The sequence below is a fragment of the Dermacentor variabilis genome, chromosome 2 (genome assembly GCF_050947875.1).
Source record: "Dermacentor variabilis isolate Ectoservices chromosome 2, ASM5094787v1, whole genome shotgun sequence".
NCBI classification, from domain to species: domain Eukaryota; kingdom Metazoa; phylum Arthropoda; class Arachnida; order Ixodida; family Ixodidae; genus Dermacentor; species Dermacentor variabilis.
The window spans coordinates 246,796,515-246,824,495 of record NC_134569.1 but is presented as its reverse complement, the minus strand read 5'-3'; the positions used below and the strand labels follow the sequence as shown (position 1 = coordinate 246,824,495).

The 27,981-nt window shown below is 49.2% G+C and overlaps 1 protein-coding gene across 4 annotated transcripts in view; it reads right to left on the bottom strand.

Annotated features, from left to right (window-relative positions):
• LOC142573220 (sorting nexin-4-like) overlaps positions 1 to 27,981 on the bottom strand; it is a 117,707-nt gene that overhangs the window by 67,599 nt on the left and 22,127 nt on the right. For all 4 annotated transcript variants that reach the window (XM_075682811.1, XM_075682812.1, XM_075682813.1 and 1 more), the window contains one exon: positions 4,661 to 4,884. In XM_075682811.1, coding sequence (XP_075538926.1) covers positions 4,661 to 4,884 — 224 coding nt within the window. The remainder of the gene's footprint in view (positions 1 to 4,660; positions 4,885 to 27,981) is intronic.

Here is a 27,981-nt window from a genome sequence, read left to right as displayed (position 1 = left end):
TGGATTAGACCTCCTCGGTCCCTTTCCCACGTCATCCTCTGGGAACAAATGAGTAGGCGTCGCAACTGATTATGCCACTCTATATGCTATCATGCGGGCTCTCCCTACCAGTGCCACTGACGTCGCGGACTTTCTCTTGCGTGACATTATCCTGCTTCATGGTGCCCCGTGACAGTTGTTTACCGACCGTGGTCATAACTTCCTCTCGAAAGTTATCGCTGACATTGTGTGTTCCTGCTCCACTCAACTCAAGCTGACTACCTCATACCGTCCTCAAACCAATGGCCTGACAGAGCTGTTAAACCGTGGTCTTACCGATATGCTGTCCAAGGACCACCACGACTGGGACATTGCCCTTCCTTACGTTACATTTGCGTATAATTCTTTCTGGCACGACACCACCGCATTTTCTCTATTTTATCTTCTGTACGGTCCCCAACCGACCCTGCCCCTTGACACGGCACTTTCTCCTGCTGCTATCTCAACAAGCGAGCATGTGCGCAACGCCATCGCCCTCACTGACCGTGCTTGACTGACGGCCTCGCAAACCACTCAGCAGCATCAGTACAACGCCCGCCACCGTGACGTACAGTTTTCGCCTGGTGCGTTCGTGCTCCTGTGGTCGCCCTCTCGTCACGTCAGACTTTCAGAAAAGCTCCTTTCGCGATACACAGGGCACTACCGCGTTCTGCACCAGGTGACGCTTGTGACGTACGAAATTGCTCCTGTGAGTTCAGCCTCATCCTCTACTCTGGCATCTAGTGGTGTCATGCACGTCAGTAGGCTCAAGGCCTACTGTATTGCTTCTGAGTCTGGCCTTTAGTCGCTCCAAGCGAGACGGCGCTTTTGCCGCCGGGGGTAGTGCTACAGAACAATATTTGCAATTACGAAGAGGCGAGCAGTGAGAAGACGACGACGATTGGAGTGTTGCCTCTTGGCCAAGTGCGGCGTATTCCCTTGTAAATATAATTGTATATAGCTTTTCGTTTGCGTCTTCCTACGTAACAATATGAGTATTTTTGCCACAAAGATAAGTTACCTAATGTATTTTTAAAATAATTATTGTCTTAATTTTCAATTTGCGCTGTTTCGAAAAAGTTCCCATAAAATTTACCCAGCATAATAAAAACACCCACAATTCTTCCTATTTTGGGGGGGAGGGAGAAAAGCGTATTCAGTATGCAAGTGTCTACGGTACCTGTTTATAGGGCGAACCTGTGGCCCGCAAAACAAGTAACCCTCAGCACGATGATAGCAGCGAGCACACTCACGTCGGCTATTTATACATGAGACGTCAAACATTTCAGCATAACTGCTGGTGCCTGCACAATTTCTAGAATTTACAACACTATTTGCGTCGAGCATGCCATTTGATTACAAAAGCTTCGACGAAAACACAGACAACCGATACATCGACTACAACAATCGAGAATGTTCTGATACGTGCAGGCGTGTCTTGTGCTGAGCGATAACATTTCATATTTGTTAGCCAGTGAAAAGTGATCACTGGAATAAGGTAAAAAAGCACACGAGTATGACTTCATCCCTACTCAATACTCAGTGCCTCATTGCAAGCACATTTATTCCCAGACATCCCAAAACTTGCACTGCCCATGAAATTAATGCACACAGCAGTTTCGCTAGTAGAAAGCATGGCTGACGAGAAGTCTGCCCTCTCACAATTTCATTTTCTCACATTCGAGTGTGCTAGACCAACGCACCAAGAACTGCTGAGGATGACAGAGATACCTTCACCTCCATCATCTATATGGACATTCAAGAAGTGTTACAATTCATACCAGCAAGCAGAGCCTAGACAAGCCTAGCAAAGCTTAAAGGAACACTAAAGGCAAATCATATGACAACATGAACTGTAAAGATACCATTACAGAAACTCCGCAGCACATCTTTGGTGACACGAAAACACTTAGTTTAAGATAAAATTGAGTCCAAAAGGTCTGCATTCCTCTAGCGCAATTCAAATTGCCCACCACAAGTGAGGAGACACGACATTGCACGCACTCTCACTGCCCTTAAGTGCAATTGCAGTGTAAAACGGTGCCCAACAGCTGACACTGTTTTTTTTGCATAAAACGTGACAGCAGAGCCAAAAATTATGCGAGGACACAGCCCACAGCATACCAAGACATCAAATGAGCACAACATTTTCTGGGGCTCACAGAAATCTTGCATGTTACCCGGAAGTCCATGCGGCGGCCCCCCATAATACCACGTGACTGCGTAACGTGACAGTAACCAATGTGCTCACTTTGACCTGAATATGCTCTTGCTACCTGCTTTCCTCTGTGACACCAAGAAATAAATGATAAAATAAGCCTTTGATTACTCTCATCTCGCATTAAGTGCAACGTTTCCGAGCTCGCATGCCCGTACAAAATCTCGGAGGCCATAGTGTCACGTAAGTATTTCGATTTCTAGCAATCAGATGGCGACCCATCATTTGCCTCTGTTAGCCTGGAATGGGTTTTTACTGATGATGACGGAATATTAAAAAAAACTAGTACCTTCTAGTTAAAATGTTGGTCTTGTGACAATTCCTACGGGCATACAACTGTACTGAGACAACAAAAGAAGTTTGTCAGTACTTTTTTCACAATGTCATCCTGCAGTGACATGCGACAGCACGACAAGGTCTGTCTGTTTATCGCTGTTGTCTGAATATTGTGTGCACGTGACTGCCTATTTAGAATGAGCTTCGCGAGCCAGCAAAACAAACACAGTACAGTGAAACCTTGTTAAACCGTAGTCGGCCGGAGCTCAGAAAAAGTATGTACTAAACGGCAGTACTGTTTAACCGAAATAGCATGAGATCGACCACTTACATGTCAAAAACTGAACTCAGAGAGAGTGCGATGAAAGGGGAAAAAAACATGCAGTATTTATTCACTTCGCGCAACAAAAATGTTATTTTTGTTTGATGCCGTGGCAGCCTAGCAGCGACGACAGCGGCCTCAAACTTACTGAAGCTGAGCTTTTCAGCCAGCCCCCCTCTTCTCGGCAAACACTCGCATGGCAGATTTCTCGTTGGCATTACGCATTCTCCGTGCACGCGTGCGGTAGCGCTGCAGAAGTCCCGGGGCGCCTTTTTCATTGCGGGCTGCTGTTCTCGTCTCAACGATAGCATTTATGAGGCTGGCCCAGCTTCTGCCACTGTCGGGCCTGAATCCCCTGTGCTGCCGTTTTCCGTGTCGTCCTCATCACTGTTGCTAGCCGACACTTCTGTAAGAACACAGGCAACGATGGCGAAAAGTCGAGCCTCGTAGCGGACATCTCTTTGCGGTCACAGCAGCGCTGCCGAGCAACTTCTTCGCATTCCAAATACCATACAACGTACTCAACAGATTCCTGTCGTGGGCCAGCGCTGACTTCCTCGTGTCATGTTCGACAGCACGAATGATGTCTAATTTTTCTTCTATGCTGAGCATCCAGCATCTTCTTTATCCGAGCTGCAGCATGACGCGAGTCCATGCTTGCACGACGCCAAAATGCTTTCTGGCACACCGCTGAAATGATGTTGATGTGGCCATAGAGTTTCTTGAATGAAACTCTATGGATGTGGCTTCACGCACGAACGCACACGGTGCTTGGAGGCCGTTCCAATCTCTGAGGTTTGTTGTTCTGCCAAGCCGCCTGATGGAGATGACGCACCGCCCTGTTTGCGCGACGAAAAGTGGAAACACTACATGTTAACCGATATGTACGCAATAACCTGGTACGGTTTATGCGGATACGAAACACATTATGTTCAATGGCCGCTGAGTCGGGGATTTGACTTTACTACTTTTAAAATGAAACTACTGTTTAACCGGGTACGGTTTAATGAGGTTTTACTGTACTACGTGATACAGAAACTACCAACTAAAACGTGAGAGACGGGTGGTGCAGAGTCGAGTGAGAACTAAACTTATTAGCCACCTGCTCCGTTGGTGGCGAGGGGTGTCAATAAGTTTTCCTCTAAGAATCTAATAGAACTGGACAAGTAGCATATTCTTCCAAGACATCCAAGACAACTTCTTTTTTGTGCACTGGGATGTGAACAGGCCTTGCCAGCGTTTGCTCCCTGTTGTAAAATTAGTTATGCTAAGGCAAGCCAAAAGGTTACTGCAATTTATTTTTTTTCAGAAACCTGCCAAATTAAAGCGGCCCACATCAGTCACATTTTATGTCTTGCCAAGGTGCTGCATTGTCTGTGCCGTAACAGAGTACTGATTACAGAATTCTGCAGTTTGACAACTTGTGCACATCGTTTTTGAAAACCTGTGGCTCCCCAAAGTTTCTCATCTAAACAGCCCTTACGCTTAAGTTTTGACGCTTTTTCTCTATAGGCCTTGGACACAAGTTTGCCAGATGGCGCTCACATGGCAACACTTTGTCCTGCAGCTATTTACTGTAACCACTTGTCTGAGTCATCTCATCGGCTAGAATAGCAAAGAAGCCAACACTATGAAGTGGTCTCTTCCCAAGCTGTCTTGGCCATTTATGTAAGAATTGGAATGGCACTTTCTTGGCTATCTAGCAAACACACCAAAGCAGCGGTGTATGCCAAGATGCGGAACGCACTTTCAGGACCGACAGACAATTTGGTCCCATTTGCATCGCTACATCTCCCCTTTGGCAAGGCAAGATCAGATGGGCATACAAGAGCGCGTCCGCGTAGGCCAGGTACTCCTTGAGGCGGTCAGCTGCCTCCTCCTGCTCCTCGAGGAAGGGCAGTGCAGCCTGGGAGAGCCGGTCCATGAACTGACCGGCTGCCTGAAGTCTGTCCCCTCGATATCCGGGCCCGTCCCGATGGCTCAGCTCACTGAGCACCTGCCCGTACTGTTGGTGCAATGTATGGAAATCCAGCGTTGCATCCACTAGGCGCTGCAGATGACAACACAGGCATGCCATTCGTGAACTGGTTCACCATGCAAGAGCACACAGTACACCTTCTGTTATTTATTTCGTTATTTACAGAATACCTACAATGACTTGAAGGCATTGTGTAGGGGGGAACAAGTGTGCTAACAATCACGTGTTCTTGTGCCCAAAAAATAAAAACGCCCTGCTGCAAGCCAGCCAGCTAAACTGCTAAGCAAAATACACATGTGCATCTAGAATGTGCCATTTGAAGTTGCCTTAGCTGAGTATTTATTATTTTTTTAAAAGAATACAGTAGAACCTCGTTGATACATTCCCGTTATGTACGTTTTCACAGCGCCAATGTTCTAAATCGAGAACACAAACAATTACCCAATAGTTACGCTCATTTTTTATCGGTTCATACGTTCCTGGAAAACACCATTCTTTGGCACCAATGTTCAGTACATTACCAAGCTCCAATCCTATGCTAGGTTTTCCGGCTGCTAGATCTTATGTAAACAAGAACATACGCGAGGCGCACGCAATCAAGAACAGTATATTCAATGCAATACTGGCCCACCCATCTCACGTGAAAACACTGGCGTGCACTTAGTTTCTCGTTTTCGTACCAGAAAATCTTCTCCGGAGTCGCTGCACGCGGTATTCACAGCTATCGCCGCCAATCATATTGTGATAAGCATCTTCGCCTATCTGTTTCACAGCACGTGCTGCCATCGGAAGCTTAGCGCACGCTTTTAAAAGGCGATAACCAAAATGTGCTGCTGTTCCCTGCTGCAGACTGTGATCGTATACATTTTCCAGCTGCTAGATACCATGTGAACAAAAAAAGGCACGAGGTGCACGCAGTCGAGAACGGTACGTAGCCCCACGTTTCATGTGAAAATGACGGTGCGCGCAGTTTTTTATTCCAGTAACAGCGAATCTCCACCCGGGTCGTCGCATTCACAGCTATTGCCCCCAAACCTACTGTGATAAGCATCTTCACCTATCTGTTTTACTATAGTGTACTAGAGTAGGGGTAGTGGGCCTAGGGGGAGGCATGGGCAATGCGTGCGCGTGAAGCAGAAAAACCGGAAAATCTTCGCGGCTGCGAGGAGGCGCTATGGAGTCTTTCACCTGCGGCCTGCCATGCCGTCGCCACACTCATGCATTGGCCTTCGTCCACATATTTGTGTTGCTCTGTGTTTTGTGGACACATTAGTTATATTGTGAGCAGTTTTTTAACTGATTGATGAGGTGACATGACGAAGCCTCATCGCAAGAACCACTGCTTCACTCCCGGTTGCAGAAGTTAGTATAGCGGTGTGAAGGATGCGCCAAAATTGTGTAATGTCCCCGAGGACGACGAAAGGCACTGTGTTTGGAATCGGAACATTCACCGTGATGATAAACCCCTGGAGCTATGTGTGAGCTACAGTTTGAAGAAAAATACATATTTCAAGACTATCTTCACATTATTGATAGAAAGGCAGTGCAGATACCACGTTTTCACCTCGCTTTTACCGGACGCAGTACCGACCATTCCATGTTCCCAAGTACCTGTCAAAGGTGCCAGAACAGGAAAGACCTCCAAGAAAAAAGGTGTGCATAGAACCTGCAGTGTGTGGCTCGTCTAAGAAACATTGCTTGCAAGTTGATGAGCTTCAAATGGATGGGCCGGCAATCGGCATGCAGTACATGCCGTTTGACTTATGGAATGTGTCTCAATTGACAGAGCAGCGGGCTGCTCATAAATTTCCCAAATATGGTGGTGCTCCTTATGTTCACGCCTCTTTTAACAGTCAGTCTCATGCTGTCATGATCGAAAAGACTGTCTTCATGAACTCCGAAGTACACAAGGCGACATTGTCTGCCGGACGTATGTTTGCCATACATTAATATCAGAACCACTCTCATACACCATGGAAGAAGCAAAACAGGTGCTGCATGATTCTTTACATCCTGTTTTACAGCGAAGTTGTCAATGGCTAGGATCCCAGGATTTCTTCGTAGCGTAACATCAACAGAAAACTATCATCATCTATGGCTCATACCTTTGTAAGGCAGAGGCTACAAGCACTTACTAAAGGGAAGCGAACAGTGCATACATTCTCTGGAATTGCACATACAACATACAGCATAGGCACCGACTACGGGGGGCCTCCGTGGCCTGAGCAAAGCTAACGACTCATTAAGGAAAACACTTCTAATAACTTATGCTTATTACAGATGAAAACATCATCACTTGCATGCAGAGGTCAAATATAGTGTCCCAGTTAACTATCATGCACCAATATTAAAAGCCATGGGTTACTCGAAGAAAACCTTATGCATATTGTTTCCAGTACAGCGGAGTAGCTGCCAGTAAGTTTCTTGTTACTGAGATTTAATTAGGTAATTGTAATTATCTAATTCGAGACATACTGCCATAATTATCAAAGTGTCAGTGAGGCATTTGAAGGCACAGCCAAGGGACATCTAACTGTGGTATTTTCAGCAAAGTACTAATTGCGTACAATTTTTTTTTCGGCTGGTAAAGAAACTCTGCGAAACATGGGGAATACCACGTGACTGCACTCTCACCTGCACCATAAAGCAGCACCCTTGAACAGGCTCCTTCCCAGTTAGCCAGAATGAAATGAAGGAAATAAAGAAAGAAAATAAATGCCCAAGCACTCCGTGCAGATGGTTAACCAGTGAAGCTGAAACGTGCGGCCCCGATGTTTATCACTGAGTTAATTCCGACGGTTCATTAAACGACGGCTTCGTAGGCTGCCGGATCCTCGGTACGCAGTTGCTGCTTGCGCTCGGCTGCATGAGCCTGTTCTCGTGCCCGGGTTGCAGCATCGGGACGGTGTAGACGAGTTCATTCTTAGTTCTGCTCGCGGTGTTGCTGATCGAAAGCTGTCTGCTTCGCAGGAGTACGTATGACGCATGGCCTACCCATTTTGGAGCCGGGGATAAACAGCTGCATGTACGCTCGGCTGTGACAGAGCAACGATGTCACTACTGGCACAGCCAAAGATGTGCCTCGCTCTCGCTTTTTATTTTCATGCATTCACATGGGGCTGCGCCGTATGGGCAACCGGTGCTGAAGCTTCGTGTGCCAGCAGCAGTGCCGTAACACACATCCTAGTGAGCAGTGGACATAGTTTTCAGTAGCACACAGTGCGATTTCATGCCAGCAATTACGCCGATCATCTCGAGACACACTTTTCATGGTGCCTCACATGACAGAGAATCGACGTGCTAGGACGTAGCAGCGCATGGCCATGGAAAGAACTTGCCTGGGTGCATCAGGCTAAGCAAACATTGATACAGGCACACGTCTGCTATCCTTAAACATGTGTTGCCATCTTCATAGCCTCCCTGCCGGACGGTGTCAGCCTATTTTAGTTGCACACTAAAACTGTCGTAGCGCCTCCTGGCCAGCGCTGGTTCCCCATAGGAGGTTTCGGCATACAGATGACAGTCAGGCGGGCGAATTGGCTAGACATATACAGCTTCACTGTAAAACATCACGATCGAGCTAGTGCCTTATCTGCCGCACCTCGGCCTCAGTAACATGTCCCGCTTGGTGTTAGTTGAAAACAAGCTGGATAGCTGTTAGCGTAGAAAAAGTGCATTGATGGTTTTTTTTTTTTCCACGAAAACTATCACCACAAAAGCAAATTGGCAACGTTGCTGCAAATGTTCAAAGGTGCATTTTGTTTCATCCCAGTCGCCATGTCTTTTTTTTTTTCTACAAGGTAAAAATGATCCTTGCCTTGGGAGCTGCAAATGACAACACAAGGGAGGCCACAAATATATGTCAGTCATGGAAGTGTGGAAGTGATGAGAACCTGATACAAACCGGCAGCTTCAAGAAACAGCGGCATAGAACTCCATCTTTGAGTCCTAGCCTACGCACGGATGTTCCAGCATTTATGGCCTCCAACCCTCATGCTGGCGTGCTGGAAGTGACCTCCCAGGTACCAATTTTGAAGTCATAAGTTTGGAGAATTCTAAACGGCGGCGTTTCACCCATGCCACCTAAACCAGCACCAATGCTTGGAAGAAAGGGACCTGTAGAATTGTCTATATTTCTTGAATTCAGTCCTCACAAAACCGATGAGTCACCAGACTTTTTGAGCAACATCACGATCGAGCTAGTGCCTTATCTGCCGCACCTCGGCCTCAGTAACATGTCCCGCTTGGTGTTAGTTGAAAACAAGCTGGATAGCTGTTAGCGTAGAAAAAGTGCATTGATGGTTTTTTTTTTTCCACGAAAACTATCACCACAAAAGCAAATTGGCAACGTTGCTGCAAATGTTCAAAGGTGCATTTTGTTTCATCCCAGTCGCCATGTCTTTTTTTTTTTCTACAAGGTAAAAATGATCCTTGCCTTGGGAGCTGCAAATGACAACACAAGGGAGGCCACAAATATATGTCAGTCATGGAAGTGTGGAAATGATGACAACCTGATACAAACCGGCAGCTTCAAGAAACAGCGGCATAGAACTCCATCTTTGAGTCCTAGCCTACGCACGGATGTTCCAGCATTTATGGCCTCCAACCCTCATGCTGGCGTGCTGGAAGTGACCTCCCAGGTACCAATTTTGAAGTCATAAGTTTGGAGAATTCTAAACGGCGGCGTTTCACCCATGCCACCTAAACCAGCACCAATGCTTGGAAGAAAGGGACCTGTAGAATTGTCTATATTTCTTGAATTCAGTCCTCACAAAACCGATGAGTCACCAGACTTTTTGAGCAACATCATGTGCACAGATGAAGCCAATTTTCAAAGAAACGCCCAGGTAAATTTGCATAATGTGCACTATTGGAGTGACTAGAATGCACACTCAGTAAAATACAATCGGCATCAGTACCAGTGGTCCTTCAATGTGGGGTGCGGAATTTATGCCGGTGCTATAATCAGTCCCATCTTCTTCGATCACACAGTGACTGGACAGTGTTATGTGGATAAAATCTTTGAAGGAGTGGTGAATGAGTTTATCAGTGAAATACCGCTGTTATGTCTTCTACTTCTTTGGTGTCAGCAAGATGGAGCACCAGCCGAGCACAAAACTGGCTGGATGCGACTTTTCATGCGCAATAGATTGGAATCACGGGCCTGTGAATTGGCCAGCTAGGTCACTTTACCTCTCTCCACTCGATTTCTTTCTTTGGAGTTACGAGCAAGATCGTGCTTACATGATCGCGAGGGATGTCAGATTAGCTCAAGACAAGAATAAGGCATGTCTGCCGTAGAAGTCGAGCGTTGCTCATCAAGAAAGCCACTGAAGATGTGATAAAGTGGACTCAGTATTGGGTAGCTGCAAAAGGAGATCTATTTGAACATGTCCTCTAGGCCGCAGCTGGTGTTCAACGGCGCTTACAAATTCATAGATGATAAGGGCACACTGACATATGATGTATCTTTCTTTTTTGTGCAGGCGTCCTGATCGCCGTTTCAGCTCATTTGGAAGTGGTTATTTACTTTCTTGAACACATTCGTTTTGCCTTTTCTCAACACATGGGTCGCTTCCCTGTCTATTTATTTCACTTTAATTTTATGCCATGAACCTGTTTTTGCAGCATGTATACACTCTCATGAAAACTAAAACAGTCACTTTAATTTGGCTTTGGTCCGAAGCAAGTTTCTGGCATGAAATATAGCTTTGCGCGCACTCTGTCACTGCTGTGCAAGCAAAGCCAGGATTTCGAAGCATGCTATACCTATTACATTGCTTTTCGCATTTCGTGCATGGTCAGAGGGCTCTTTGGCCACGTTATCAAGGGGCTTTTGTTATCAATATGATTAGTCGGCCTTGAGAAATGGATAATAAGTGTGACGTAGAGAGGAATAGCTTCAAAGCCGCGAAACTTGCTGTTGGTGCACCGACCGTACCACTATCAAGGCGATGCGCTGTCTCTTCGGGTTTGTGTCAGGCGATGCAGTTGCTTTCAATCAGCTTATTTGAGGGCGCTGCTTTATGATGCGGGTGGGAGCGCAGTCACGTGGCATTTCCCATATTTTGTGAGGTTTGTTTACAAGGTGGAAAAAAATTGGATGCAATTAGCACATTGCTGAAAACACAGCAGTTAGACGTAATTTGGGGTGCCTGGGGGTGCCGACAAATGCCTCATTGGCATTTTAATAATTAGAACAGTACTTCTCAAATTAGGTAATTAAGCGCAATTGTCAAATTAAATTTCAGGAATGAAAGAATTACTGGTGGCTACTCCGCTGTACTGGAAACAATATGCACTAAGTTTTCTTTGAGTAACACAATTGCTCTTTCTTTTAAGTCTTGGTGCATGATAGTTGGGGGAACCTGTATAATTCACTCAGTAACCGAAATGAGGCCAAGCCAGATTCACTCGAAATCAGAATCAACAGCAGTCATGCGCAGCAGTGCTTAGACTCACAGAAAAAGAAAAAAAAAAGACAGACAGACGCTGCAGTTTTATCGGAAAGGCAAAGCAGTATTAGTGATAGTGAAGTATATGACAATTACACTAAGGAAGATTACACCACTGAGAGACACCAGAGTCTTGGTGGTAGGAGAGGACTCAGGCTGTGAAATGAGGTCTTGTAAATTCGGATATAAGGCCATCATTTCAGTAAATAATTCTTCGAGGTAACACAAAGTTTCTTCAAATGCCAGAAATATATATTGTGAGCATTATATTACCCCTTCATCTTCTTCATCTGCATATATTCATCATCATGGCCAGCATCATCTTCTTCAGCGCGCGAGCTGCCGCAAGTGGTGGAGGCTGCTTTCGATCCCTTGGTCCTCTACGACTTCGAGTTTCCCTGGAGCTTCGTTCAGGCCACCACTTGCTTCGCCTTTCTGCCAGGATGCCCCAAGAAGATCCTCCAGGAGCCTCCGGCGTAACCGTCTCTTCCCCACCGGCCGTTCCTTCATGGACCGTCAGCACGCGGCAGTGCGATCCCACCATGTTTGCTGGCCTTCGTAGTGATGACGTTGAGGACTCGCTGGACAATTATGACCGCGTGAGTGAGTCTAACCAGTGGGATGACATGCACAAGCTTCGCAACGTCGCATTCTACCTCACTGACGTTGCCAGGACTTGGTTTCTTAACCACGAGAGCACCTTGCCTGACTGGGCGGCATTCAAACACCAGCTTCAGCAGATTTTTGGCGTTCCCAACGTTCGCTCTGAGGTCGCCAAGAAAAAGCTTGATGGACGCACGCAACTTCCCAGGGAAACATACACCTCTTATATCGAGGACGTCCTTGCCCTTTGACGCCGTGTTGACACCACAATGACGGAATCTGATCGTGTTCGTCGCATCCTAAAGGGCATTACCCACGTCGCATTCAACGCACAGGCGATCAAGAATCCAAATACCGTAAGCGATGTGATCGTGACTTGCCAACACCTGGACACACTGCAGGCCATCTGTTTACAACCTGTCGCCGGTGATGCGCCTCCTTCGTCGGATACCGACCTGTGTCTGCTGATTTGGACTCTCATACGTGAAGAGCTCCAAGCATGCGGCCTGCTGAGTCCTCCCGTTCTTTAGCCTCAGCCTTCGGTTCCTGGCCTGCGTGACATCATCAAAGAGGAGCTGTCCTCCATGACCTGCGCTGCGATCTGTGGCCCTCCTTCGCCATCCTCCTCGTATGCTCAGGTTGCGGCTATGCAACCAACGTTCGTTCGGACAGCGCCTCCTGCTCCTGCTACTGGCCCCAACCATCTGGCGACTCTACCACTCCGTCCGCCTTCAACTTCAACCCTGCAACAGGCCACCCGCACTTCTGACTACCGTTCGGAAAACTAGATGGTGCAGTTTTTGGAGGGAAAGCTGCATGACTCACACAGACTACAATTCCTCCAGCGTGTCTGGCCAATACTTTATTCGTGTGTGTAGAAAGTGTACCAGTCCTAGCATTGCTTGATACGGGAGCAGCTATTTCCATTATCCACGCTGGCTTGTGCGCTCGTCTACGCAAAGTTACTGCACCTTACAGTGGAGCTCTTCTTCGTGGTGCAAATAAAGTTGTGATTCGGCCATCGGCGCAATGCACCGTTAGAGTTTCGTTCGACGGGATACGCCACCATATCCAGTTCGCAGTGTTGACTTCCTAGGCTCACATGCTTATACTAGGGTGGGACTTTCTCTCTTCGGCGTCTGCTTTCATTTCGTGCCATCAATGCCTCGTTAACTTGACAAAGACCGACCATTCCGACAACGTGCGCGAACCACGCCTTCACTTACGATATGCGGACGATTGTATGGTGCCTCCTCGTCGCAAGCAACTCCTTGTAGTTAATTCTGACATCACCGATGGTGACATCTTAGTTGTACCGTCAGCCTGTTGCTCATCCAAAGGGATTATGGCACCCAGCCTTGTTCGCTTTACCAATGGCACGGCCACTTTGGCTGTACTCAACACAACCAATGAGCCAGTTCTGTTTTCTAAAGGCGCGGCTTTCATGTGCGTCTTGGACACACAGCCTTTCTCTGTGCTTACCTCGACTACTGCTGTTTCACAACCACCCACAGCTATGGATGCGGTCCCTGCTTCTGTTCTCGCTAGTACCATCAGCTCTGATTTAATGCCACAGCAGATGGGGGAGTTACTCCAAGCATAAAAACTCCTTCGACGTACACTCTCCTCTTCTGGGACAGACTTCTGCGACGGTTCATCGCATACACACAGATGGAACTTTCATCGTGCGCCAGCGGCCATATTCTGTTTCTTCCGCTGAACGCCAGGTCATCTATACCCACATTGAAGACATGCTGAAACATAGCATAATCCGCCCATCCTCACGCCCTCGGCCGTCACCTGTCGTTTTGGAGCGTAAGAAAGACGGCTCAGTGCGATTTTACGTAGACTACCATGCCATGAACAAAATAACCCACAAAGATGTATATCCACTGCCCCGAATCGATGATGCGTTAGATTCATTGCAAGGCACGGAGTATTTCTCCAGCCTTGATCTACGCTCTGGATACTGGCAGATACCCATGCACGAAGCAGGCAAGGAGAAAACCGTCTTTGCCACACCCGATGGACTTTATGAATTTAATGTAATGCTGTTTGGCCTGTGTAATGCTCCCGCCACATTTGAGCGGATGATTGACACTGTACTACGGGGCCTAAAGTGGAAGACTTGCTTATGCTACCTTAACGACATCATCATATTTTCGTTGACCTTCAGTCAGCACTTGCAGCGCCTCGACGAAGTCCTGACATGCCTCTCAGCTGCTGGCCTTCAGCTGAATACAAAAAAGTGCCACTTCGCCAGCAAAACCATTAAAGTGCTCGGACACCTTGTCAGCAAGGAGAGCCTTCGACCCGACCCCCACAAGATTACCGCTGTCCTCCGCTTCCCCAGGCCTCAACGCGCCAAAGACTTGCGTAGCTTCCTTGGCCTAGCTTCGTATTTCTGGTACTTCATACGTAACTTTGCCACCATTGCGGCGCCGCTCCATCAACTTCTTCCTTCTGGAGCTCCCTATGTATGGTCGGGTGAATGCCAAACTGCTTTTGACGCCCTTTAGCAGGAAAGAAGTTTGGGCGTGTTGGTGGGATACACACATACTGGGATACATAGCGCAAAAAATGACACAGGGAAAAGCAGGAACACAGGACGAGCGCTAACTTTCAACAACTGATTTATTGCAGCTGGTGAGTATATATATACTCACTGGAACGCCACTGCTTTTGACGCCCTCGAGCGTGCCCTCATGTCCGAACCTGTGCTTTGTCATTTTGACAACACCGCACCCACTCTTCTACATACTGACGCCAGCGGACACAGTATCAGCGCTGTTCTTCTGCAACGTCAGCAAAATTCTGAAGAACGTGTGGCTGCATACGCAAGTTGCACGCTAACAGCTGCAGAGAAAAATTATACCGAGCAAGAGTGTCTCGCCATTGTTTGGTCCGTTTAAAAATTTCGACCTTATCTGCATGGCCGCCACTTCACGGTCGTTACTGACCACCACACCTTGTGCTGGTTGGCGACGCTAAAGAATTTAACGGGACGTCTTGGCCCTTGGATACTTCGTTTACAAGAATACGACTTCGACGTCACCTACAAGTCTGGAAAGAAACACCAGGATGCTGATGTTCTCTTTCGTTGTCCCTTACCACCGTCTTCAAATTCTGCTTGCTTACCGTCTTTCATGAGCAAACCGCAGGGCGCGTCGCCTGCATTCCCTTCGCTCGCTGCTCTCGACCGGCTCCCATCAAGCCATTCTCATATGTTTGCCTCTAGCCAACATAATGACTCCTACTGCCACTCCGTTATGGAACGTATTCGCGGATCATATCGCAGACCTAAAGCTCAGCTCCGTCGGCAGTTGAAGAACTTAAAGATCGAAAATTCGATATTGACACGTGTACTTATCTTTATCGGATGACGACGTTTCCCCGCCTAACAAATGTTATCGCACTGCGCGGGACACGCCTGCATGTATGCGAAGTTTCTCGAAAGTTATCGATGCTTCTATCCGCTGTCTGTTGTCGCCGAACCTTGTGTTATCTGATTTCATCGCCTGATGCGAATGTTGTAGAACTTTGTGGAAGGCACGCGGGTCCCAACAATTAGTCTGGAATATTCGACAACTGCTGTATAAAAGCAGACGCGCTTGACCCGCTGATCAGATTTTCGACGATCGCCGAGTGTGTTCGCCACTACCGTAGTTCTCTGAGTGTAGCCTGTTTTTGAGGGCACAAGTTCGCCCAATAAAATGCTCGTTTTGTTAATCACAGTTTCGCTGCCTTCTTAACCGTCACTACCACGTGACATCTGGTGGAGGTGCTAGTACGTTCATGTACCGAATGCCCCGCAAAGCTGCGATCGAAGCCCGAATCCTAAGGACAAAACCAACATCGCCCAAGACTAGCGTGCTAGCCACAGACTGGAAGGACTGCTCCTAGAGCACGGATTTATACAACAAAGAAGATTGTGGTCAAAACAACCCCAATGGCTGCCCCAGCGTCCCCCGTTATCCTACAACAACCTCGGGACCCACCGACCTTCCATGGAGCAGCAACTGAAGACCCGGAATGCTGGCTGGAGACCTACGAAGGAATCGCGACTTTTAACAACTGGGATGCCAACGACAAGCTGCGGCATGTATACTTTGCCTTAGAAGATGCTGCCAGAACGTGGTTTGAGAACCGGGAGTCGACCTTGACAACATGGGACCTCTTCCGTAGCGGATTCCTGCGCACCTTTACGAGTGTTGTGCGCAAGGAAAGGGCCGAAGCCATGCTGGACGCCCGAGTGCAGCTACCTAACGAGAATGTTGCCATCTTCATGGAAGAAATGAATCGTCTGTTCTGCCACGCCGACCCAGATATGCCTGAGGAGAAGAAAGTCTGCCTTCTCATGCGTGGTGTGAAGGAAGAACTTTTCGGCGCCATGATACGAAGACCACCGAGGACCGTAGAAGAGTTCCTTAGCAAGGCCACCAGCATCGAGAAGACATTCGAAATGTGGAACTGGCAATTCAACCGCCGTACAAACTCTACCCACTACGCAGGAACTCAATCACTGGCCACGGACGATCTGCGCGAGACCATCAGGGCCATTGAGCGCGAAGAACTGCACAAGGTCTTGCCTTCGTCGCAGCCTCAAGTGGCCTCGATCGCCAACATCATGAAAGAAGAGGTGCACCGATCGCTTGGAGTTCCTGAGGTGCAACCAGAATCACTGCAGCCCCAGCCAGAAGCGATGACCTATGCCGCTGTCGCCCACCATCAAGGCCCCCCTGCACGACCAGGCCAGGGCCCTTTAACACCACAATTACGTCGTCCACCGCCGCCGCCGTCAGCACGCCCGCCCGTCGGCCAGCGCCGCTACGCAAGGAAGACGGACATTTGGCGCGCTTCTGAACACCGCCCGCTCTGCTACCACTGCGGAGAAGCGGGTCACGTCTACCGCCGATGCCCATACTGGGAGATGGGACTGCGAGGGTTCGCCGTTAACGTGCCGCGACCACAGATTGGTGAACTACCTGGCGGTATCGCCGCCTACCTTGCCGCCACTCAGTGCAGCCATCACCAGGCCGCTACCTGTCGCTGCAGAGCCAACCATACACTGACCCAGCCCAGAGCGGGTCAGCGAGCCCGTATCTGGAAAACTAAAAGCAGCAACCAATGGAGGTGCGTGCAACCGGTGCAACCGATGGAGGTGCTTCTCAACGTCATCAAAGATTCGACGCACACCAGTCGCAAAGCATCGCATAATCACCCAGGAGTGCGCTCGACCACTCCGCCAGAGCCCTTATCGAGTTTCAGTGCGAGAACGTGAAGCTATTAGGCAACAAGTCGATGAAATGCTGCGCGACGACATCATCCAGCAGTTGAAAAGCCCATGGGCATCACCTGTTGTCTTGGTAAAGAAAAAGGACGGAACCTTACATTTCTGCGTCGATTATCGTCGACTGAACAAGATCACAAAAAGGGATGTATACCCCCTACCATGGATAGACGATGCACTAGATCGGCTCTGCAATGCAAAATACTTCTCGTCGATGGATCTCAAGTCTGGCTACTGGCAAACAGAAGTCGACGAGAGAGATCATGAAAAGACCGCCTTCATCACGCCAGACGCCCTCTACGAGTTCAAGGTCATGCCATTCAGACTGTGCTCGGCGCCTGCAACGTTCCAGCGCGTCATGGACACGGTGTTAGCAGGATTGAAGTGGCAGACCTGTCTTGTTTACTTGGATGACGTCGTCTTCGCCGGAAATTTTGACGATCACCTTAGGCGGCTAGCGACAGTACTAGAGGCCATCAAGTCATCAGGGCTCACTCTGAACTTCTGTTCCTAGGCCACGTCATCAGCAAGTCTGGAGTCTGCCCCGACCCGCAGAAGACAGCTGCCATCGCAAAATTCCCGCAGCCCATCGACAAGAAGGCAGTGCGTAGATTCCTTGGCACGTGTGCCTACTATAGGTGCTTTGTCAAGGACTTTTCACACATTGCTGAGCCGTTGACACAGCTAACTAAATGTGACGTCGAGTCAAACGACGCATGCAGTCGCCGCCCGTACTTGCGCACTTCGATGAGGACGCTGATACCGAAATCCACACTGACGCCAGTAGCCTAGGCCTCGGTGCCGTCCTAGTCCAGAGAAAAGATGGACGTGAACACGTGCTAGCATACGCTAGCCAGTCATTGTCAAAAGCGGAAGGCAATAATTCTACAATCGAAAAGGAATGCCTCGGCATCGTTTAGGCTACAGCGAAATTTCGCCCTTACCTATATGGCAGGCCATTCAAAGTCATCAGCGACCATCACGCCTTGTGTTGGCTAGCAAATTTAAAGGATCCTTCAGGACAGCTGGCGCGGTGGAGCCTAAGACTGCAAGAATATGATATCACTGTAACCTACAAGTGCGGACGAAACACTCTGATGCCGATTGCCTATCACGGGCCCCCATTGACTCGCCGCCGCAAGATGATGAAGATGACGACGCCTTCTTTGGCATTTTAAGCGTGGAAGACTTCGCTGAACAGCAGCGAGCAGACCCGGAGTTGAAAAACCTTGTCTAGTATTTGGAAGTGCACACCGACGTTGTCCCAAGGGCATTTAAGCGAGGATTGTCTTCATTCTCGTTTCAAAACAACCTACTCGTAAAGCAGAACTTCTCACGAGTGCGCGCCAACTACTTTCTTGTTGTCCTGTCAGGAGTGCGACCAGAAGTACTGCACGCCCTGCATGATGATCTGACCGCCGGACACCTCGCACCTCGGATTTTCCCGGACACTATCGAGGATACAGGAAAGGTATTATTGGCCGCGCCTGACCGCCGATGTCGCCCGTTACGTCAAGACATGCCGAGACTGTCAGCGACACAAAACACCACCAACAAGGCCAGCAGGATTACTACAGCCGAACGAACCTCCTTGCCGACCATTTCAGCAGATCGAGGTGGATTTGTTGGAACCGTTTCCGACGTCAACATCTGGAAATAAGTTGATCGTTGTGGCGACGGACCATCTCACCCGCTCCGCTGAAACTAAAGCTCTACCAAATGGCAGCGCAGCCGAAGTGGCAAAATCTTTCGTCGAGAACATTCTGCTGCGACATGGTGCCCCTGAAGTTTTCATCACCGACAGAGGAACAGCCTTTACAGCAGAGCGCACCCAAGACATTCTGCAATACAGCCAGACAAGCCACAGGAGGACAATTGCCTACCACCTGCAGACGAGTGGCCTCACGGAGCGCCTGAACAAGACCCTCGCCGGCATGCTAGCAATGTACGTTGACGTGGAACACAATACGTGGGACGCGGTCCTGCCGTACGTAACCTTTGCTTACAACATGGCGGTGCAAGAAACAACACAGATCACGTCGTTTAAGCTGGTTTACGGCAGGAACCTGATGACGACGCTCGACGCCATGCCGCCGCACGTCACTGATGAGGAGAATCTTGACGCCGCTACCTATCTCCAGCACGCCGAAGAAACCCGACAGCTCGCCCGATGCTTGCCCGCCTGCGGATCAAGAACCAGCAGAGGACCGACAGCCGACACTACAACCTCTGACGACGCTTCGAGTACCAGCCCGGTGACAGTGTTTGTGTATGGACCCCGATACGCCGACAAGGACTCAGTGAGAAACTACTGCGACGCTATTTTGGACCCTACAAGGTCATCTGACGTATTGGCGCACTGGACTATGAGGTTGTGCCAGACGGCATTTCGGATTCACAGCGCCGCCGCGCACAATCTGAAGCGGTCCATGTGGTGCACCTTAAACCCTTTTACAGACGCTGATGAACTTCCTTATTTTGTTGTTTTCTTTGCTACGAGTGCTTTCCTTTATTACTTTTGTTTGTTTGCAGCATCGGGTCGATGCTTTTTAAGAGGGGGGTATTGACACGTGTACTTATCTTTATCGGGCGACCACGTTTTGCCGCCTAACAAATGTTATCGCACAGCACGGGATGCATCTGCATGTATCCGAAGTTTCTGGAAGGTTATCGATGCTTCTAACCGCCGTCTGTTGTCGCCGAACCTTGTGTTATCTGATTTCATGGCCTGATGCGAATGGTGTGGAACTTTGTGGAAGGCACGCGGGTCTTAACGATTAGTCTCAAACATTCGACGACTGCTGTATAAAAGGTGATGCGCTTGACCCGCTGATCAGAGTTTTGCCGATCGCCGAGTGTGTTTCACTGCTACCGTAGTTCGTTGAGTGTAGGCTGTTTTTGAGGGCAAAACTTGGCCCAATAAAACGCTTGTTTCGCTAATCACAGTTTTGCTGCCTTCTTAACCGTCACTACCATGTGACAATATTATACCGGTACGTGTTTCATCCCGAAGGACATCGCTGGGTTGCTGTCGTTCCCCGATCACTTCGGGCCCGGATATTGGAGACCTTTCACGATGATCCCGCTGCCGGTCACTTTGGTTTCCATAAAACCTATGAGCGAATTGACAGCCGCTTCTCTTGGCCTGGACTTGCAACTAGCATAGTGAAATACGTGGCTTCCTGTTCCCTCTGCCAACACCGCAAACGATTGACCTCCTCTCCGGCTGGACTGCTCCAACCTGTCCCGTGTCCTGAACCTCCTTTCGCAGTCATTGGTATCGACCTCTATGAACCACTACCCTTAACCACCGGCGGTAAACGATGGATCGTCACAGCTGTCGACCACTTGACACAGTACGTTGAAACAGCCGCACTATCTTCGGGATCCGTAGGGGAGGTTGCAGCCTTTTTACGGCATGGAGCCCCACGTGTCCTTTTGAGTGACCGCGGCAGGACATTTCTCTCTAAACTTCTCGACGATGTTCTCCGTGCGTCCAATACCACCCATAAAACGACTTCCAGCTATCACCCTTAAACTAATGGTCTCACAGAGCACTTTGATCGCACGCTGTCCGACGTGATATCTATGTACATCAACCCTGACCACACCAATTGGGATGTCATTCTACCATTCGTCACTTTTGCATACAACACGGCCGTCCAACGCACTACGGGGTACTCACCCTTTTTCCTTGTGTATGGTCGTCAACCGCTCACTATCCTCGACGTTCTTTTCTTCGATGTCCCCCTGCCTTCGTCCACATCAGTGTCTGAGAAGTACGTTTCGCGCATTGCCCGGTGTCTCGAACGTGCCCGCCTCAACACGAACGCCAGTCAACAAGACCGAAAAATTCGCTATGATGCATCTCACCGTGTCGTTTCCTTCCACCTTGGAGATGAAGTGTTACAGTGGACCCCAGTTCGCGCTCCTGGATTGTGCGAGAAATTTCAGTCTCGTTTTATCAGGTCCTACATTGTTCAGGAACAGACTTCGCCCGTGAACTATCGTGTCGCTCTAGTTGTTCCACCTTTGGACAGCTGCTGCCGTGCCACAGAGATTGTGCATTTTTCGCATACAAAGCCTTTCATACGGCGTTTCCCGCCATGACCAGCAGCCAGATTCCGCGCGCGGGGAAATTGTGTGAGCATTATATTACCCCTTCATCTTCTTCATCTGTATATATTCATCATCATGGCCAGCGTCATCTTCTCCAGCGCACAAGCTGCGAAATAAACCGTTGAAGCTTATCAGCTGTCTCGCAATATTATATATATATTGTTACGATGAGCTGCGAAGAAATGGTTTTATTTACAGGAGATGGACGATGGTCGTAGCGTGATCACAGCGCAGCCCGGCCTCTCAAACTCCTTGTTCTCTTCGTCTTCTCTTTCTTCTCTTCTTGTCTGTGCCTTTCGTATCTGTTACATTTCCCCGCAAGCAGACGAAGCCCGTGGAGTGAGTCAGGATGGACCAGCAGGGTAGAAAGGCTTCAGGTGAGCAATATGAGTCAGCTGAGTTCTGCTTGATCGCCGACCTTGCACAGTAGGCGAGCTATGACGTAAGTGAGTTCGCTCAGGCGGTCCACAACTACAAATGGGCCTGAATATTGTGACAAGAACTTTTGGCACAATCCACGCTAGCGTTGCGGTGTCCAAAGAAGGACTAAGTCACCTTTTTGCAGCGATACTTGTACGTGACGGTCGTTGTATCGCTCTTTCGAACGACTTTGCGAGGCCAGAGTACGAAGACGAGCTATTCGATGCGTTTCTTCGGCGAGACACAAAGTCTTCGATACAGAATCATGACTGTGCAGAACGAAGGGTAAGAAAGTGTCCAGAGGGCTTCGCGGTAATCTTGCATACAGGAGATAAAATGGGCTATAGTTCGTGGTTTCGTGCTTCGCTGTGTTGTATGCATAAGTGATGAAGGGCAGCACGTCGTCCCAGTTTTTATGATTAGAGGAGACGTACATGGCAAGCATGTTGGTCAGCGTTCTGTTTGTCCTTTCAATGAGGTCATTGGTCTGTGGATGATACGGCGTGGAATGACGGAACTGTGAAGTGCACAAACGAAGTAACTCTTCAATGGCATCAGCCGTGAACTGGCGACCACGGTTGCTGATGATGACACGTGGTGGGCCATGACGAAGGACCACGGAACGGAGCAGGAAGACCGCCATGCAAGCAGTGGTGGAAGACGGCATGGCTGCAGTTTCTGCATACCGTGTAAGATGGTCTACGCAGACAATTATCCAGTGGTTCTTGTTGTTAGATAACGTGAATGGACCCAAAAGGTCAATGCCTACTTGCTCGAATGGCGTACTGGGCAGTGTAAATGGCCGAAGGGGACCCGGGGCTGCGGTGGTCGGTCGCTTGTGACGCTGGCACGTTTCACAACTAGCGACATAGCGCTTGGTTGTTTCGTACATCTTGGGCCAGTAAAAGCGCTCCTTCGTGCGGTGCAGCCGAAATGGCCGGATGTCATATCGTCATGCATGGCGCGTAGAACGTTGGAGCGGAGACTCTCAGGGACAACAAGCAGAAAACGCGCTCCCTGCCCGGAGTAATTAGTTTTATAGAGCAATTTATCACGGACAGTAAAGCGACCGCTGCCTTTAGAAGTACGGGCGGTGACAAAAAGCGGATCGAGGGTAACATCATCCCGTTGTTCTCGCTGAAAGTCTGCCGCGTCAGGGAACGTAGAAGTAACAGCAGCGAGACAGTCGCCAAAATTCACAGCATCGCAGTCGGTAGTCGCAAGAGGAATCCGAGAGAGGCAGTGTGCATCAGCGTGACGACCGCCACTCTTGTACGATACTACAAAGACGTATTCCTGGAGGCGCAGCGCCCAACGTGCGAGGCGACCAGAGAGATCACGCAAACCGACCAGCCAGCATAAAGAATGATGGTCAGTGATAATCTTGAATGGTTTACCGTAAAGATAACATCGAAACTTTTGTACGGTGAAAACAGCTGCCAGGCATTCCTGTTCCGTAACCGTATAATTGCGTTCAGATTTGCTCAGACAACGGCTGGCATATGTGACAACATGTTCTGCGACACTGTGACGTTGTACAAGCACTGCTCCTATCCCGATTCCACTAGCATAAGTGTGAACTTCAGTCAGGCAAGATGGATTGAAGTGACGCAAGAGGAGTGCTGACGTTAGGATAAACTTCAGTTCAGAGAATGATGCGTCACACTCTGGTGTCCAATTGAAGGATGCATTTTGTTGCAAAATACTTGTCAACGAGTAAACGATGTCGGCAAACCGGGGAACAAAACGACGAAAATACGAACATAGGCCAATGAATGAGCAGATTTCTCATGCTGACTGCAGTGGCTTGAAGGAGCTCACTGCTTCAATCTTAAGAGGATCGGGTCTGACGCCATCCTTGTCGACTAAGTGTTCCAGGACCAGTGTTCGACGTTCGCCGAATCGACACCTTTATGAGTTTAGGACCAGTCCAGCTTTCTCAATGCAGTCCAGAACGAGGCTGAGGCGTTTGTTATGTTCTTCAAACGTGTGGCCAAAGATCACAACATCATCGAAGTAACACATGCATATCTCCCACTTTAGACCACATAGTACTGTGTCCATGGATCTTTCAATGGTGGCAGGAGCATTGCAAAGGCCAAAAGGCATAACATTAAATTCGAATAGGCCATCTGGAGTCACGAAAGCGGTCTTTTCCTTGTCGGCAGGATCCATAGGTATTTGCCAATACCCCGATCGCAAATCAAGTGTTGAGTAAGACGCAGCGTGTAAGCAATCAATGACGTGATTGATTCGCGGTAGTGGATAGACATCCTTCTTCGTCGCTGCGTTTTGATGTCTGTAATCCACGCAGAATCTCCAGGAGCCATCTTTTTTTCGGACCAGGATTACTGGGGCTGCCCATGGACTAGATGACTCTTGAAAGACACCTTTGTTCATCATCTCCCTGACTTGCTCTGCAATAACTTTGCGCTCGGACGATGACACTCGGTAGGGCTTCTGCCGGATGGGGTGTGCTGAGCTGATATCTATACTGTGACGCGCGCGGGACGACGGTAAATGAAGGGGTGCATCTCCATGCGTGAAGTCGAATGCAGCCTCATGCCTGGCAAGGACTTGTACCAGTGCTTGCCGTTCCGATGTACCGAGAGCCTTGCTGATCTTGCCAAGCATTAGCTCTTCAGAATGGCGATTATCGCAAGGAGAGCAAGCTGTAGAGACGTCCGTAGTTAGTGCCGCTATTGAGCTATTGGCTTCATCGCTATTCGCTATTCATCGCTATTGGCTATTGGCTATTCGCTATTATCGCAAAGACCGTCTGGCGACCACACCTCCATTGGCTGCGGATGCTAGTTTCCTGGCGGCGGTGAGGAAGAACAGTGCCAAGGGGACGGAGAGCGACAGGGACAGTTATTTGGTGGCGTCAAACTCCGTTCAGATGCTGGTGAATCGCTGCGCCTGGTCTCGTGTGAGAAGTGGTCCGTTGGGAGCAAATCGGTCGTCCGCAAGTCATGTGAAGTACGGGTTCTGGGTGGCGAGAACATCGGTGGTGTCCTACGTGATTGACGGCCTTGGCAACAATACTGAGCTATATGGCCTGTGGAACCACAGTTGTAGCACACGGGAGAGTCGCGGTTCACAGCGTCTTCCTCGAAACTAATGGTAGGCGGCTGCGGTCTGCGAGAAAGTTCGTTGTCATGTGGATAATGTGTCTCTGCTGCTTGCTGAAATCCATTATATTGTGCATAAGTCGCGTCGTGGTAGTAGGGTCAGTGCTGTTCTTGTCACGGCCTGACAGAAGTCACAGGGCCTCGGGGGTGAAAACGCGCCTGCTCTCCTTGTGGCCGAGCGTCATAGGTAGGGCCTCTGTCGTAGAGACGTGGCTGCTGTCGGGGCGCGAGTTCATAATCCTCAGTGCCTCTCACCGCAGGATACGGGGAGAAGGATGCCACGTTTGGCTCGAAATCTGGTGGTAGGCGGAAGCTATGAGTGCCTGGATGTGTCACTTGCGCGTGCAGGCTGAGCTCTTCCCGAACTATTTGTCGGATCGTTGATGCCAGATTGAGGGGCTGGTTGGTGTCCACGCTTGCAACTGTCATCACATTGGCTAGCCTGCCAAACTTTGGCATGATGCGCCTTGTCTTCAGTTGCTCGAAAGTACGACAGTGTCGATGAGGAAGTTATAAACATCCTCGGCAATTCCTTTTAGGATGTGCCCGACTTTGTCTTCCTCGGACATTCCAGAGTCCACCATCCTACACAGTTTTATTACTGCCTCCATGTAGGTCGTGCAGGTTTCGTCTGGCACTTGCGCACATTGCAGTAGCATCTGTTCTGCCCTTTTCTTTTTCGTCACAGAGTCACCGAATTGCTCTTTGATTTCCGAAACAAATCTTCCCCATGTTGTGAACGTTTCCTCGTGATTGTCGAACCATAACAATGCAGTATCCGTTAGAAAGAACACGACGTTCGAAAGCTGAGAAGCGCTGTTCCACTTGTTCGTGGCATTCACCCAGTTATAATGGACGAGCCATTCCTCGACGTCTGCGCCCGATCTTCCGGTGAAGGGACGCGCATCTCTCAGTTGTAGAATGGAACTGGTCGGCGCAGCAGTTGGAATCGGCCGTTGTTCGTCTGCGTCGTGGGACATATTCAACTACGGTGGATTCGGTGGGAGTCCAGCAAGGTGACGGCTCCTTTGAAGAACTTGTGATTTAGTCTCCGTTTTCGGGTGTCGATTACCTCGCACCTTCTACCACAACTGTTACGATGAGCTGCAAAGAAATGGTCTTATTTACAGGAGATGGAAGATGGTCGTAGCGTGATCGCAGCGCAACCCGGCCTCTCAAACTCTTCATTCTCTTCGTCTTCTCTTTCTTCTCTTCTTGTCCGTGCCTTTCGTATCTGTTACAATATACATATATATATATATTGTAAGCACTATTAACGTACTTCGTCATTTTAATTTGTACATAGCCATCATCATCTTTCATGTTCTACTTTTTCGTGCATGAGCTGGAGTGTTGCCTTTTTTGTAATAAACAGCGGTGGACAACTTGGTCGGTCTCGGTATTATAAAGTGGTGGAGGTACATCAAAACCCCGACGTCCTCTCGCGTTCCCGTCCTCCCTGGAGCTACGTTCCGGTTGCTGCCTGCGCCCGGCTACCCCTGCAACGATGGACATTTCCAATCCTGGCCCTTCCGGTGCCGCTAACCCTACCACACAGACGACCCTGCCTGCGGTGCCCTCTTGGACTGTGACAAGCCCTCAGAGCGATCCCCCTGTCTTTGCGGGACTCCGTGGTGATGACGTCGACGATTGGATTGACCACTACGGCCGCGTGAGTTCTTGCAATAAGTGGAACGACACCCAGAAATTGAGGCACGTTGCATTTTACTTGACCGGTGTTGCAAAGATGTCGTATTTCAACCACGAATCCGACATCGCGGATTGGTCCACGTTTACCTCCATGCTGCGGCAAATATTTGCTTCCTCGTCTGGTCGTGCAGAAGTCGCCAAACAGAAGCTGGGAACGCGCCTCCAACTTCCACAAGTCTTACACCTCATACATAGAGGATGTCTTGGCTCTGTGCCGCCGTGCGAACCCTAGCATGACGGAAGCCGAACGCGTTCGCCACTTATTAAAAGGAAGTGGGTCTGTCGCGTTCAACGCCTTAATCGTGCAAAATCCAGCTTCTGTCCAAGACATCACTTCCACGTGTCAACGCCTAGACGAGCTGCAGTCTATTCATCTTCAACATGACAGCAGCGATCCTCAGGTTCCCCATTATCCAGATCTACGTGCTGTTATCCGCACCATTATCAGCAAAGAGCTTCAACTACAAGACCTAGGGCGTCCACCTGCTACCTGCACCCCAACCCCCATCTTCGACTTGCGCAAGGTCGTAAAACAAGAGTTGACAGCGATGACTACACCCACGACGCATCCTGCTCCGGTAGCGCGCCCCACACCTACCTATGCGGATGTTGCTTCGCTACCCACCCCTACCGTGACCTCCATGCCTACTGACGTTTCCTATGACCATTTGGCTTCGATGGGAACCAGAGCACTTGCTGCGCCATCCTACCCTCAGTGGCGTCCACCTCGTCCTGTTTGTTTTTACTGTGGTACACGTGGCCATATATCTTGCTTCTGCTGCTGTCACCAGCAGGATGAAAGACGATGTTATGCTGGGCACGAGAGAGACCGCACTCACCAACCAGACGTCTACTATCCCGGATCGTACTCATTCCCGCAACAGCGTTCTCAGTCTTATCCAGCTGCTCCCAATCTGCCTTATAGTTCCCATTCGGCCAGACGTCGTTCTCCATCGCCTTACCGGTGCTCTACATCACCGCTTCGCCCCACTTCCCATCTTGTGAACCAGCAATCGGAAAACTAACTGTTGCAGTTTTTGGCGGGGAAACTGCTTCTTATCAGTCTTCACAAATTCCTCCCGTTCACCCGGCCAACATGCTTTCTTTAACTGTCGAAGGTGTTCCCGCGTCAGCTCTCGATACCAGTGCCGCCATTTCTGTTCTTTGTAGTGAGCTGTGTTCCTGGCTCCGGAAAGTAAAAATGCCTTATCTTGGACATATTTTGCGTGGTGCTAATAATGCATTAATTCACCCCGACAGGCAGTGTACTGCTCATGTTCTCATCGACGGCACACGCCAAGACAGTGAGTTTATCATCCTTCTAACGTGTATCCATGAACTTATACTGGGTTGGGACTTCCTACATTCTGTAGGAATGTAGACACAATTTCATATAGAGAGGAAGTTGTCCATATCATGGATACAGCGCTTGCACCTGTTA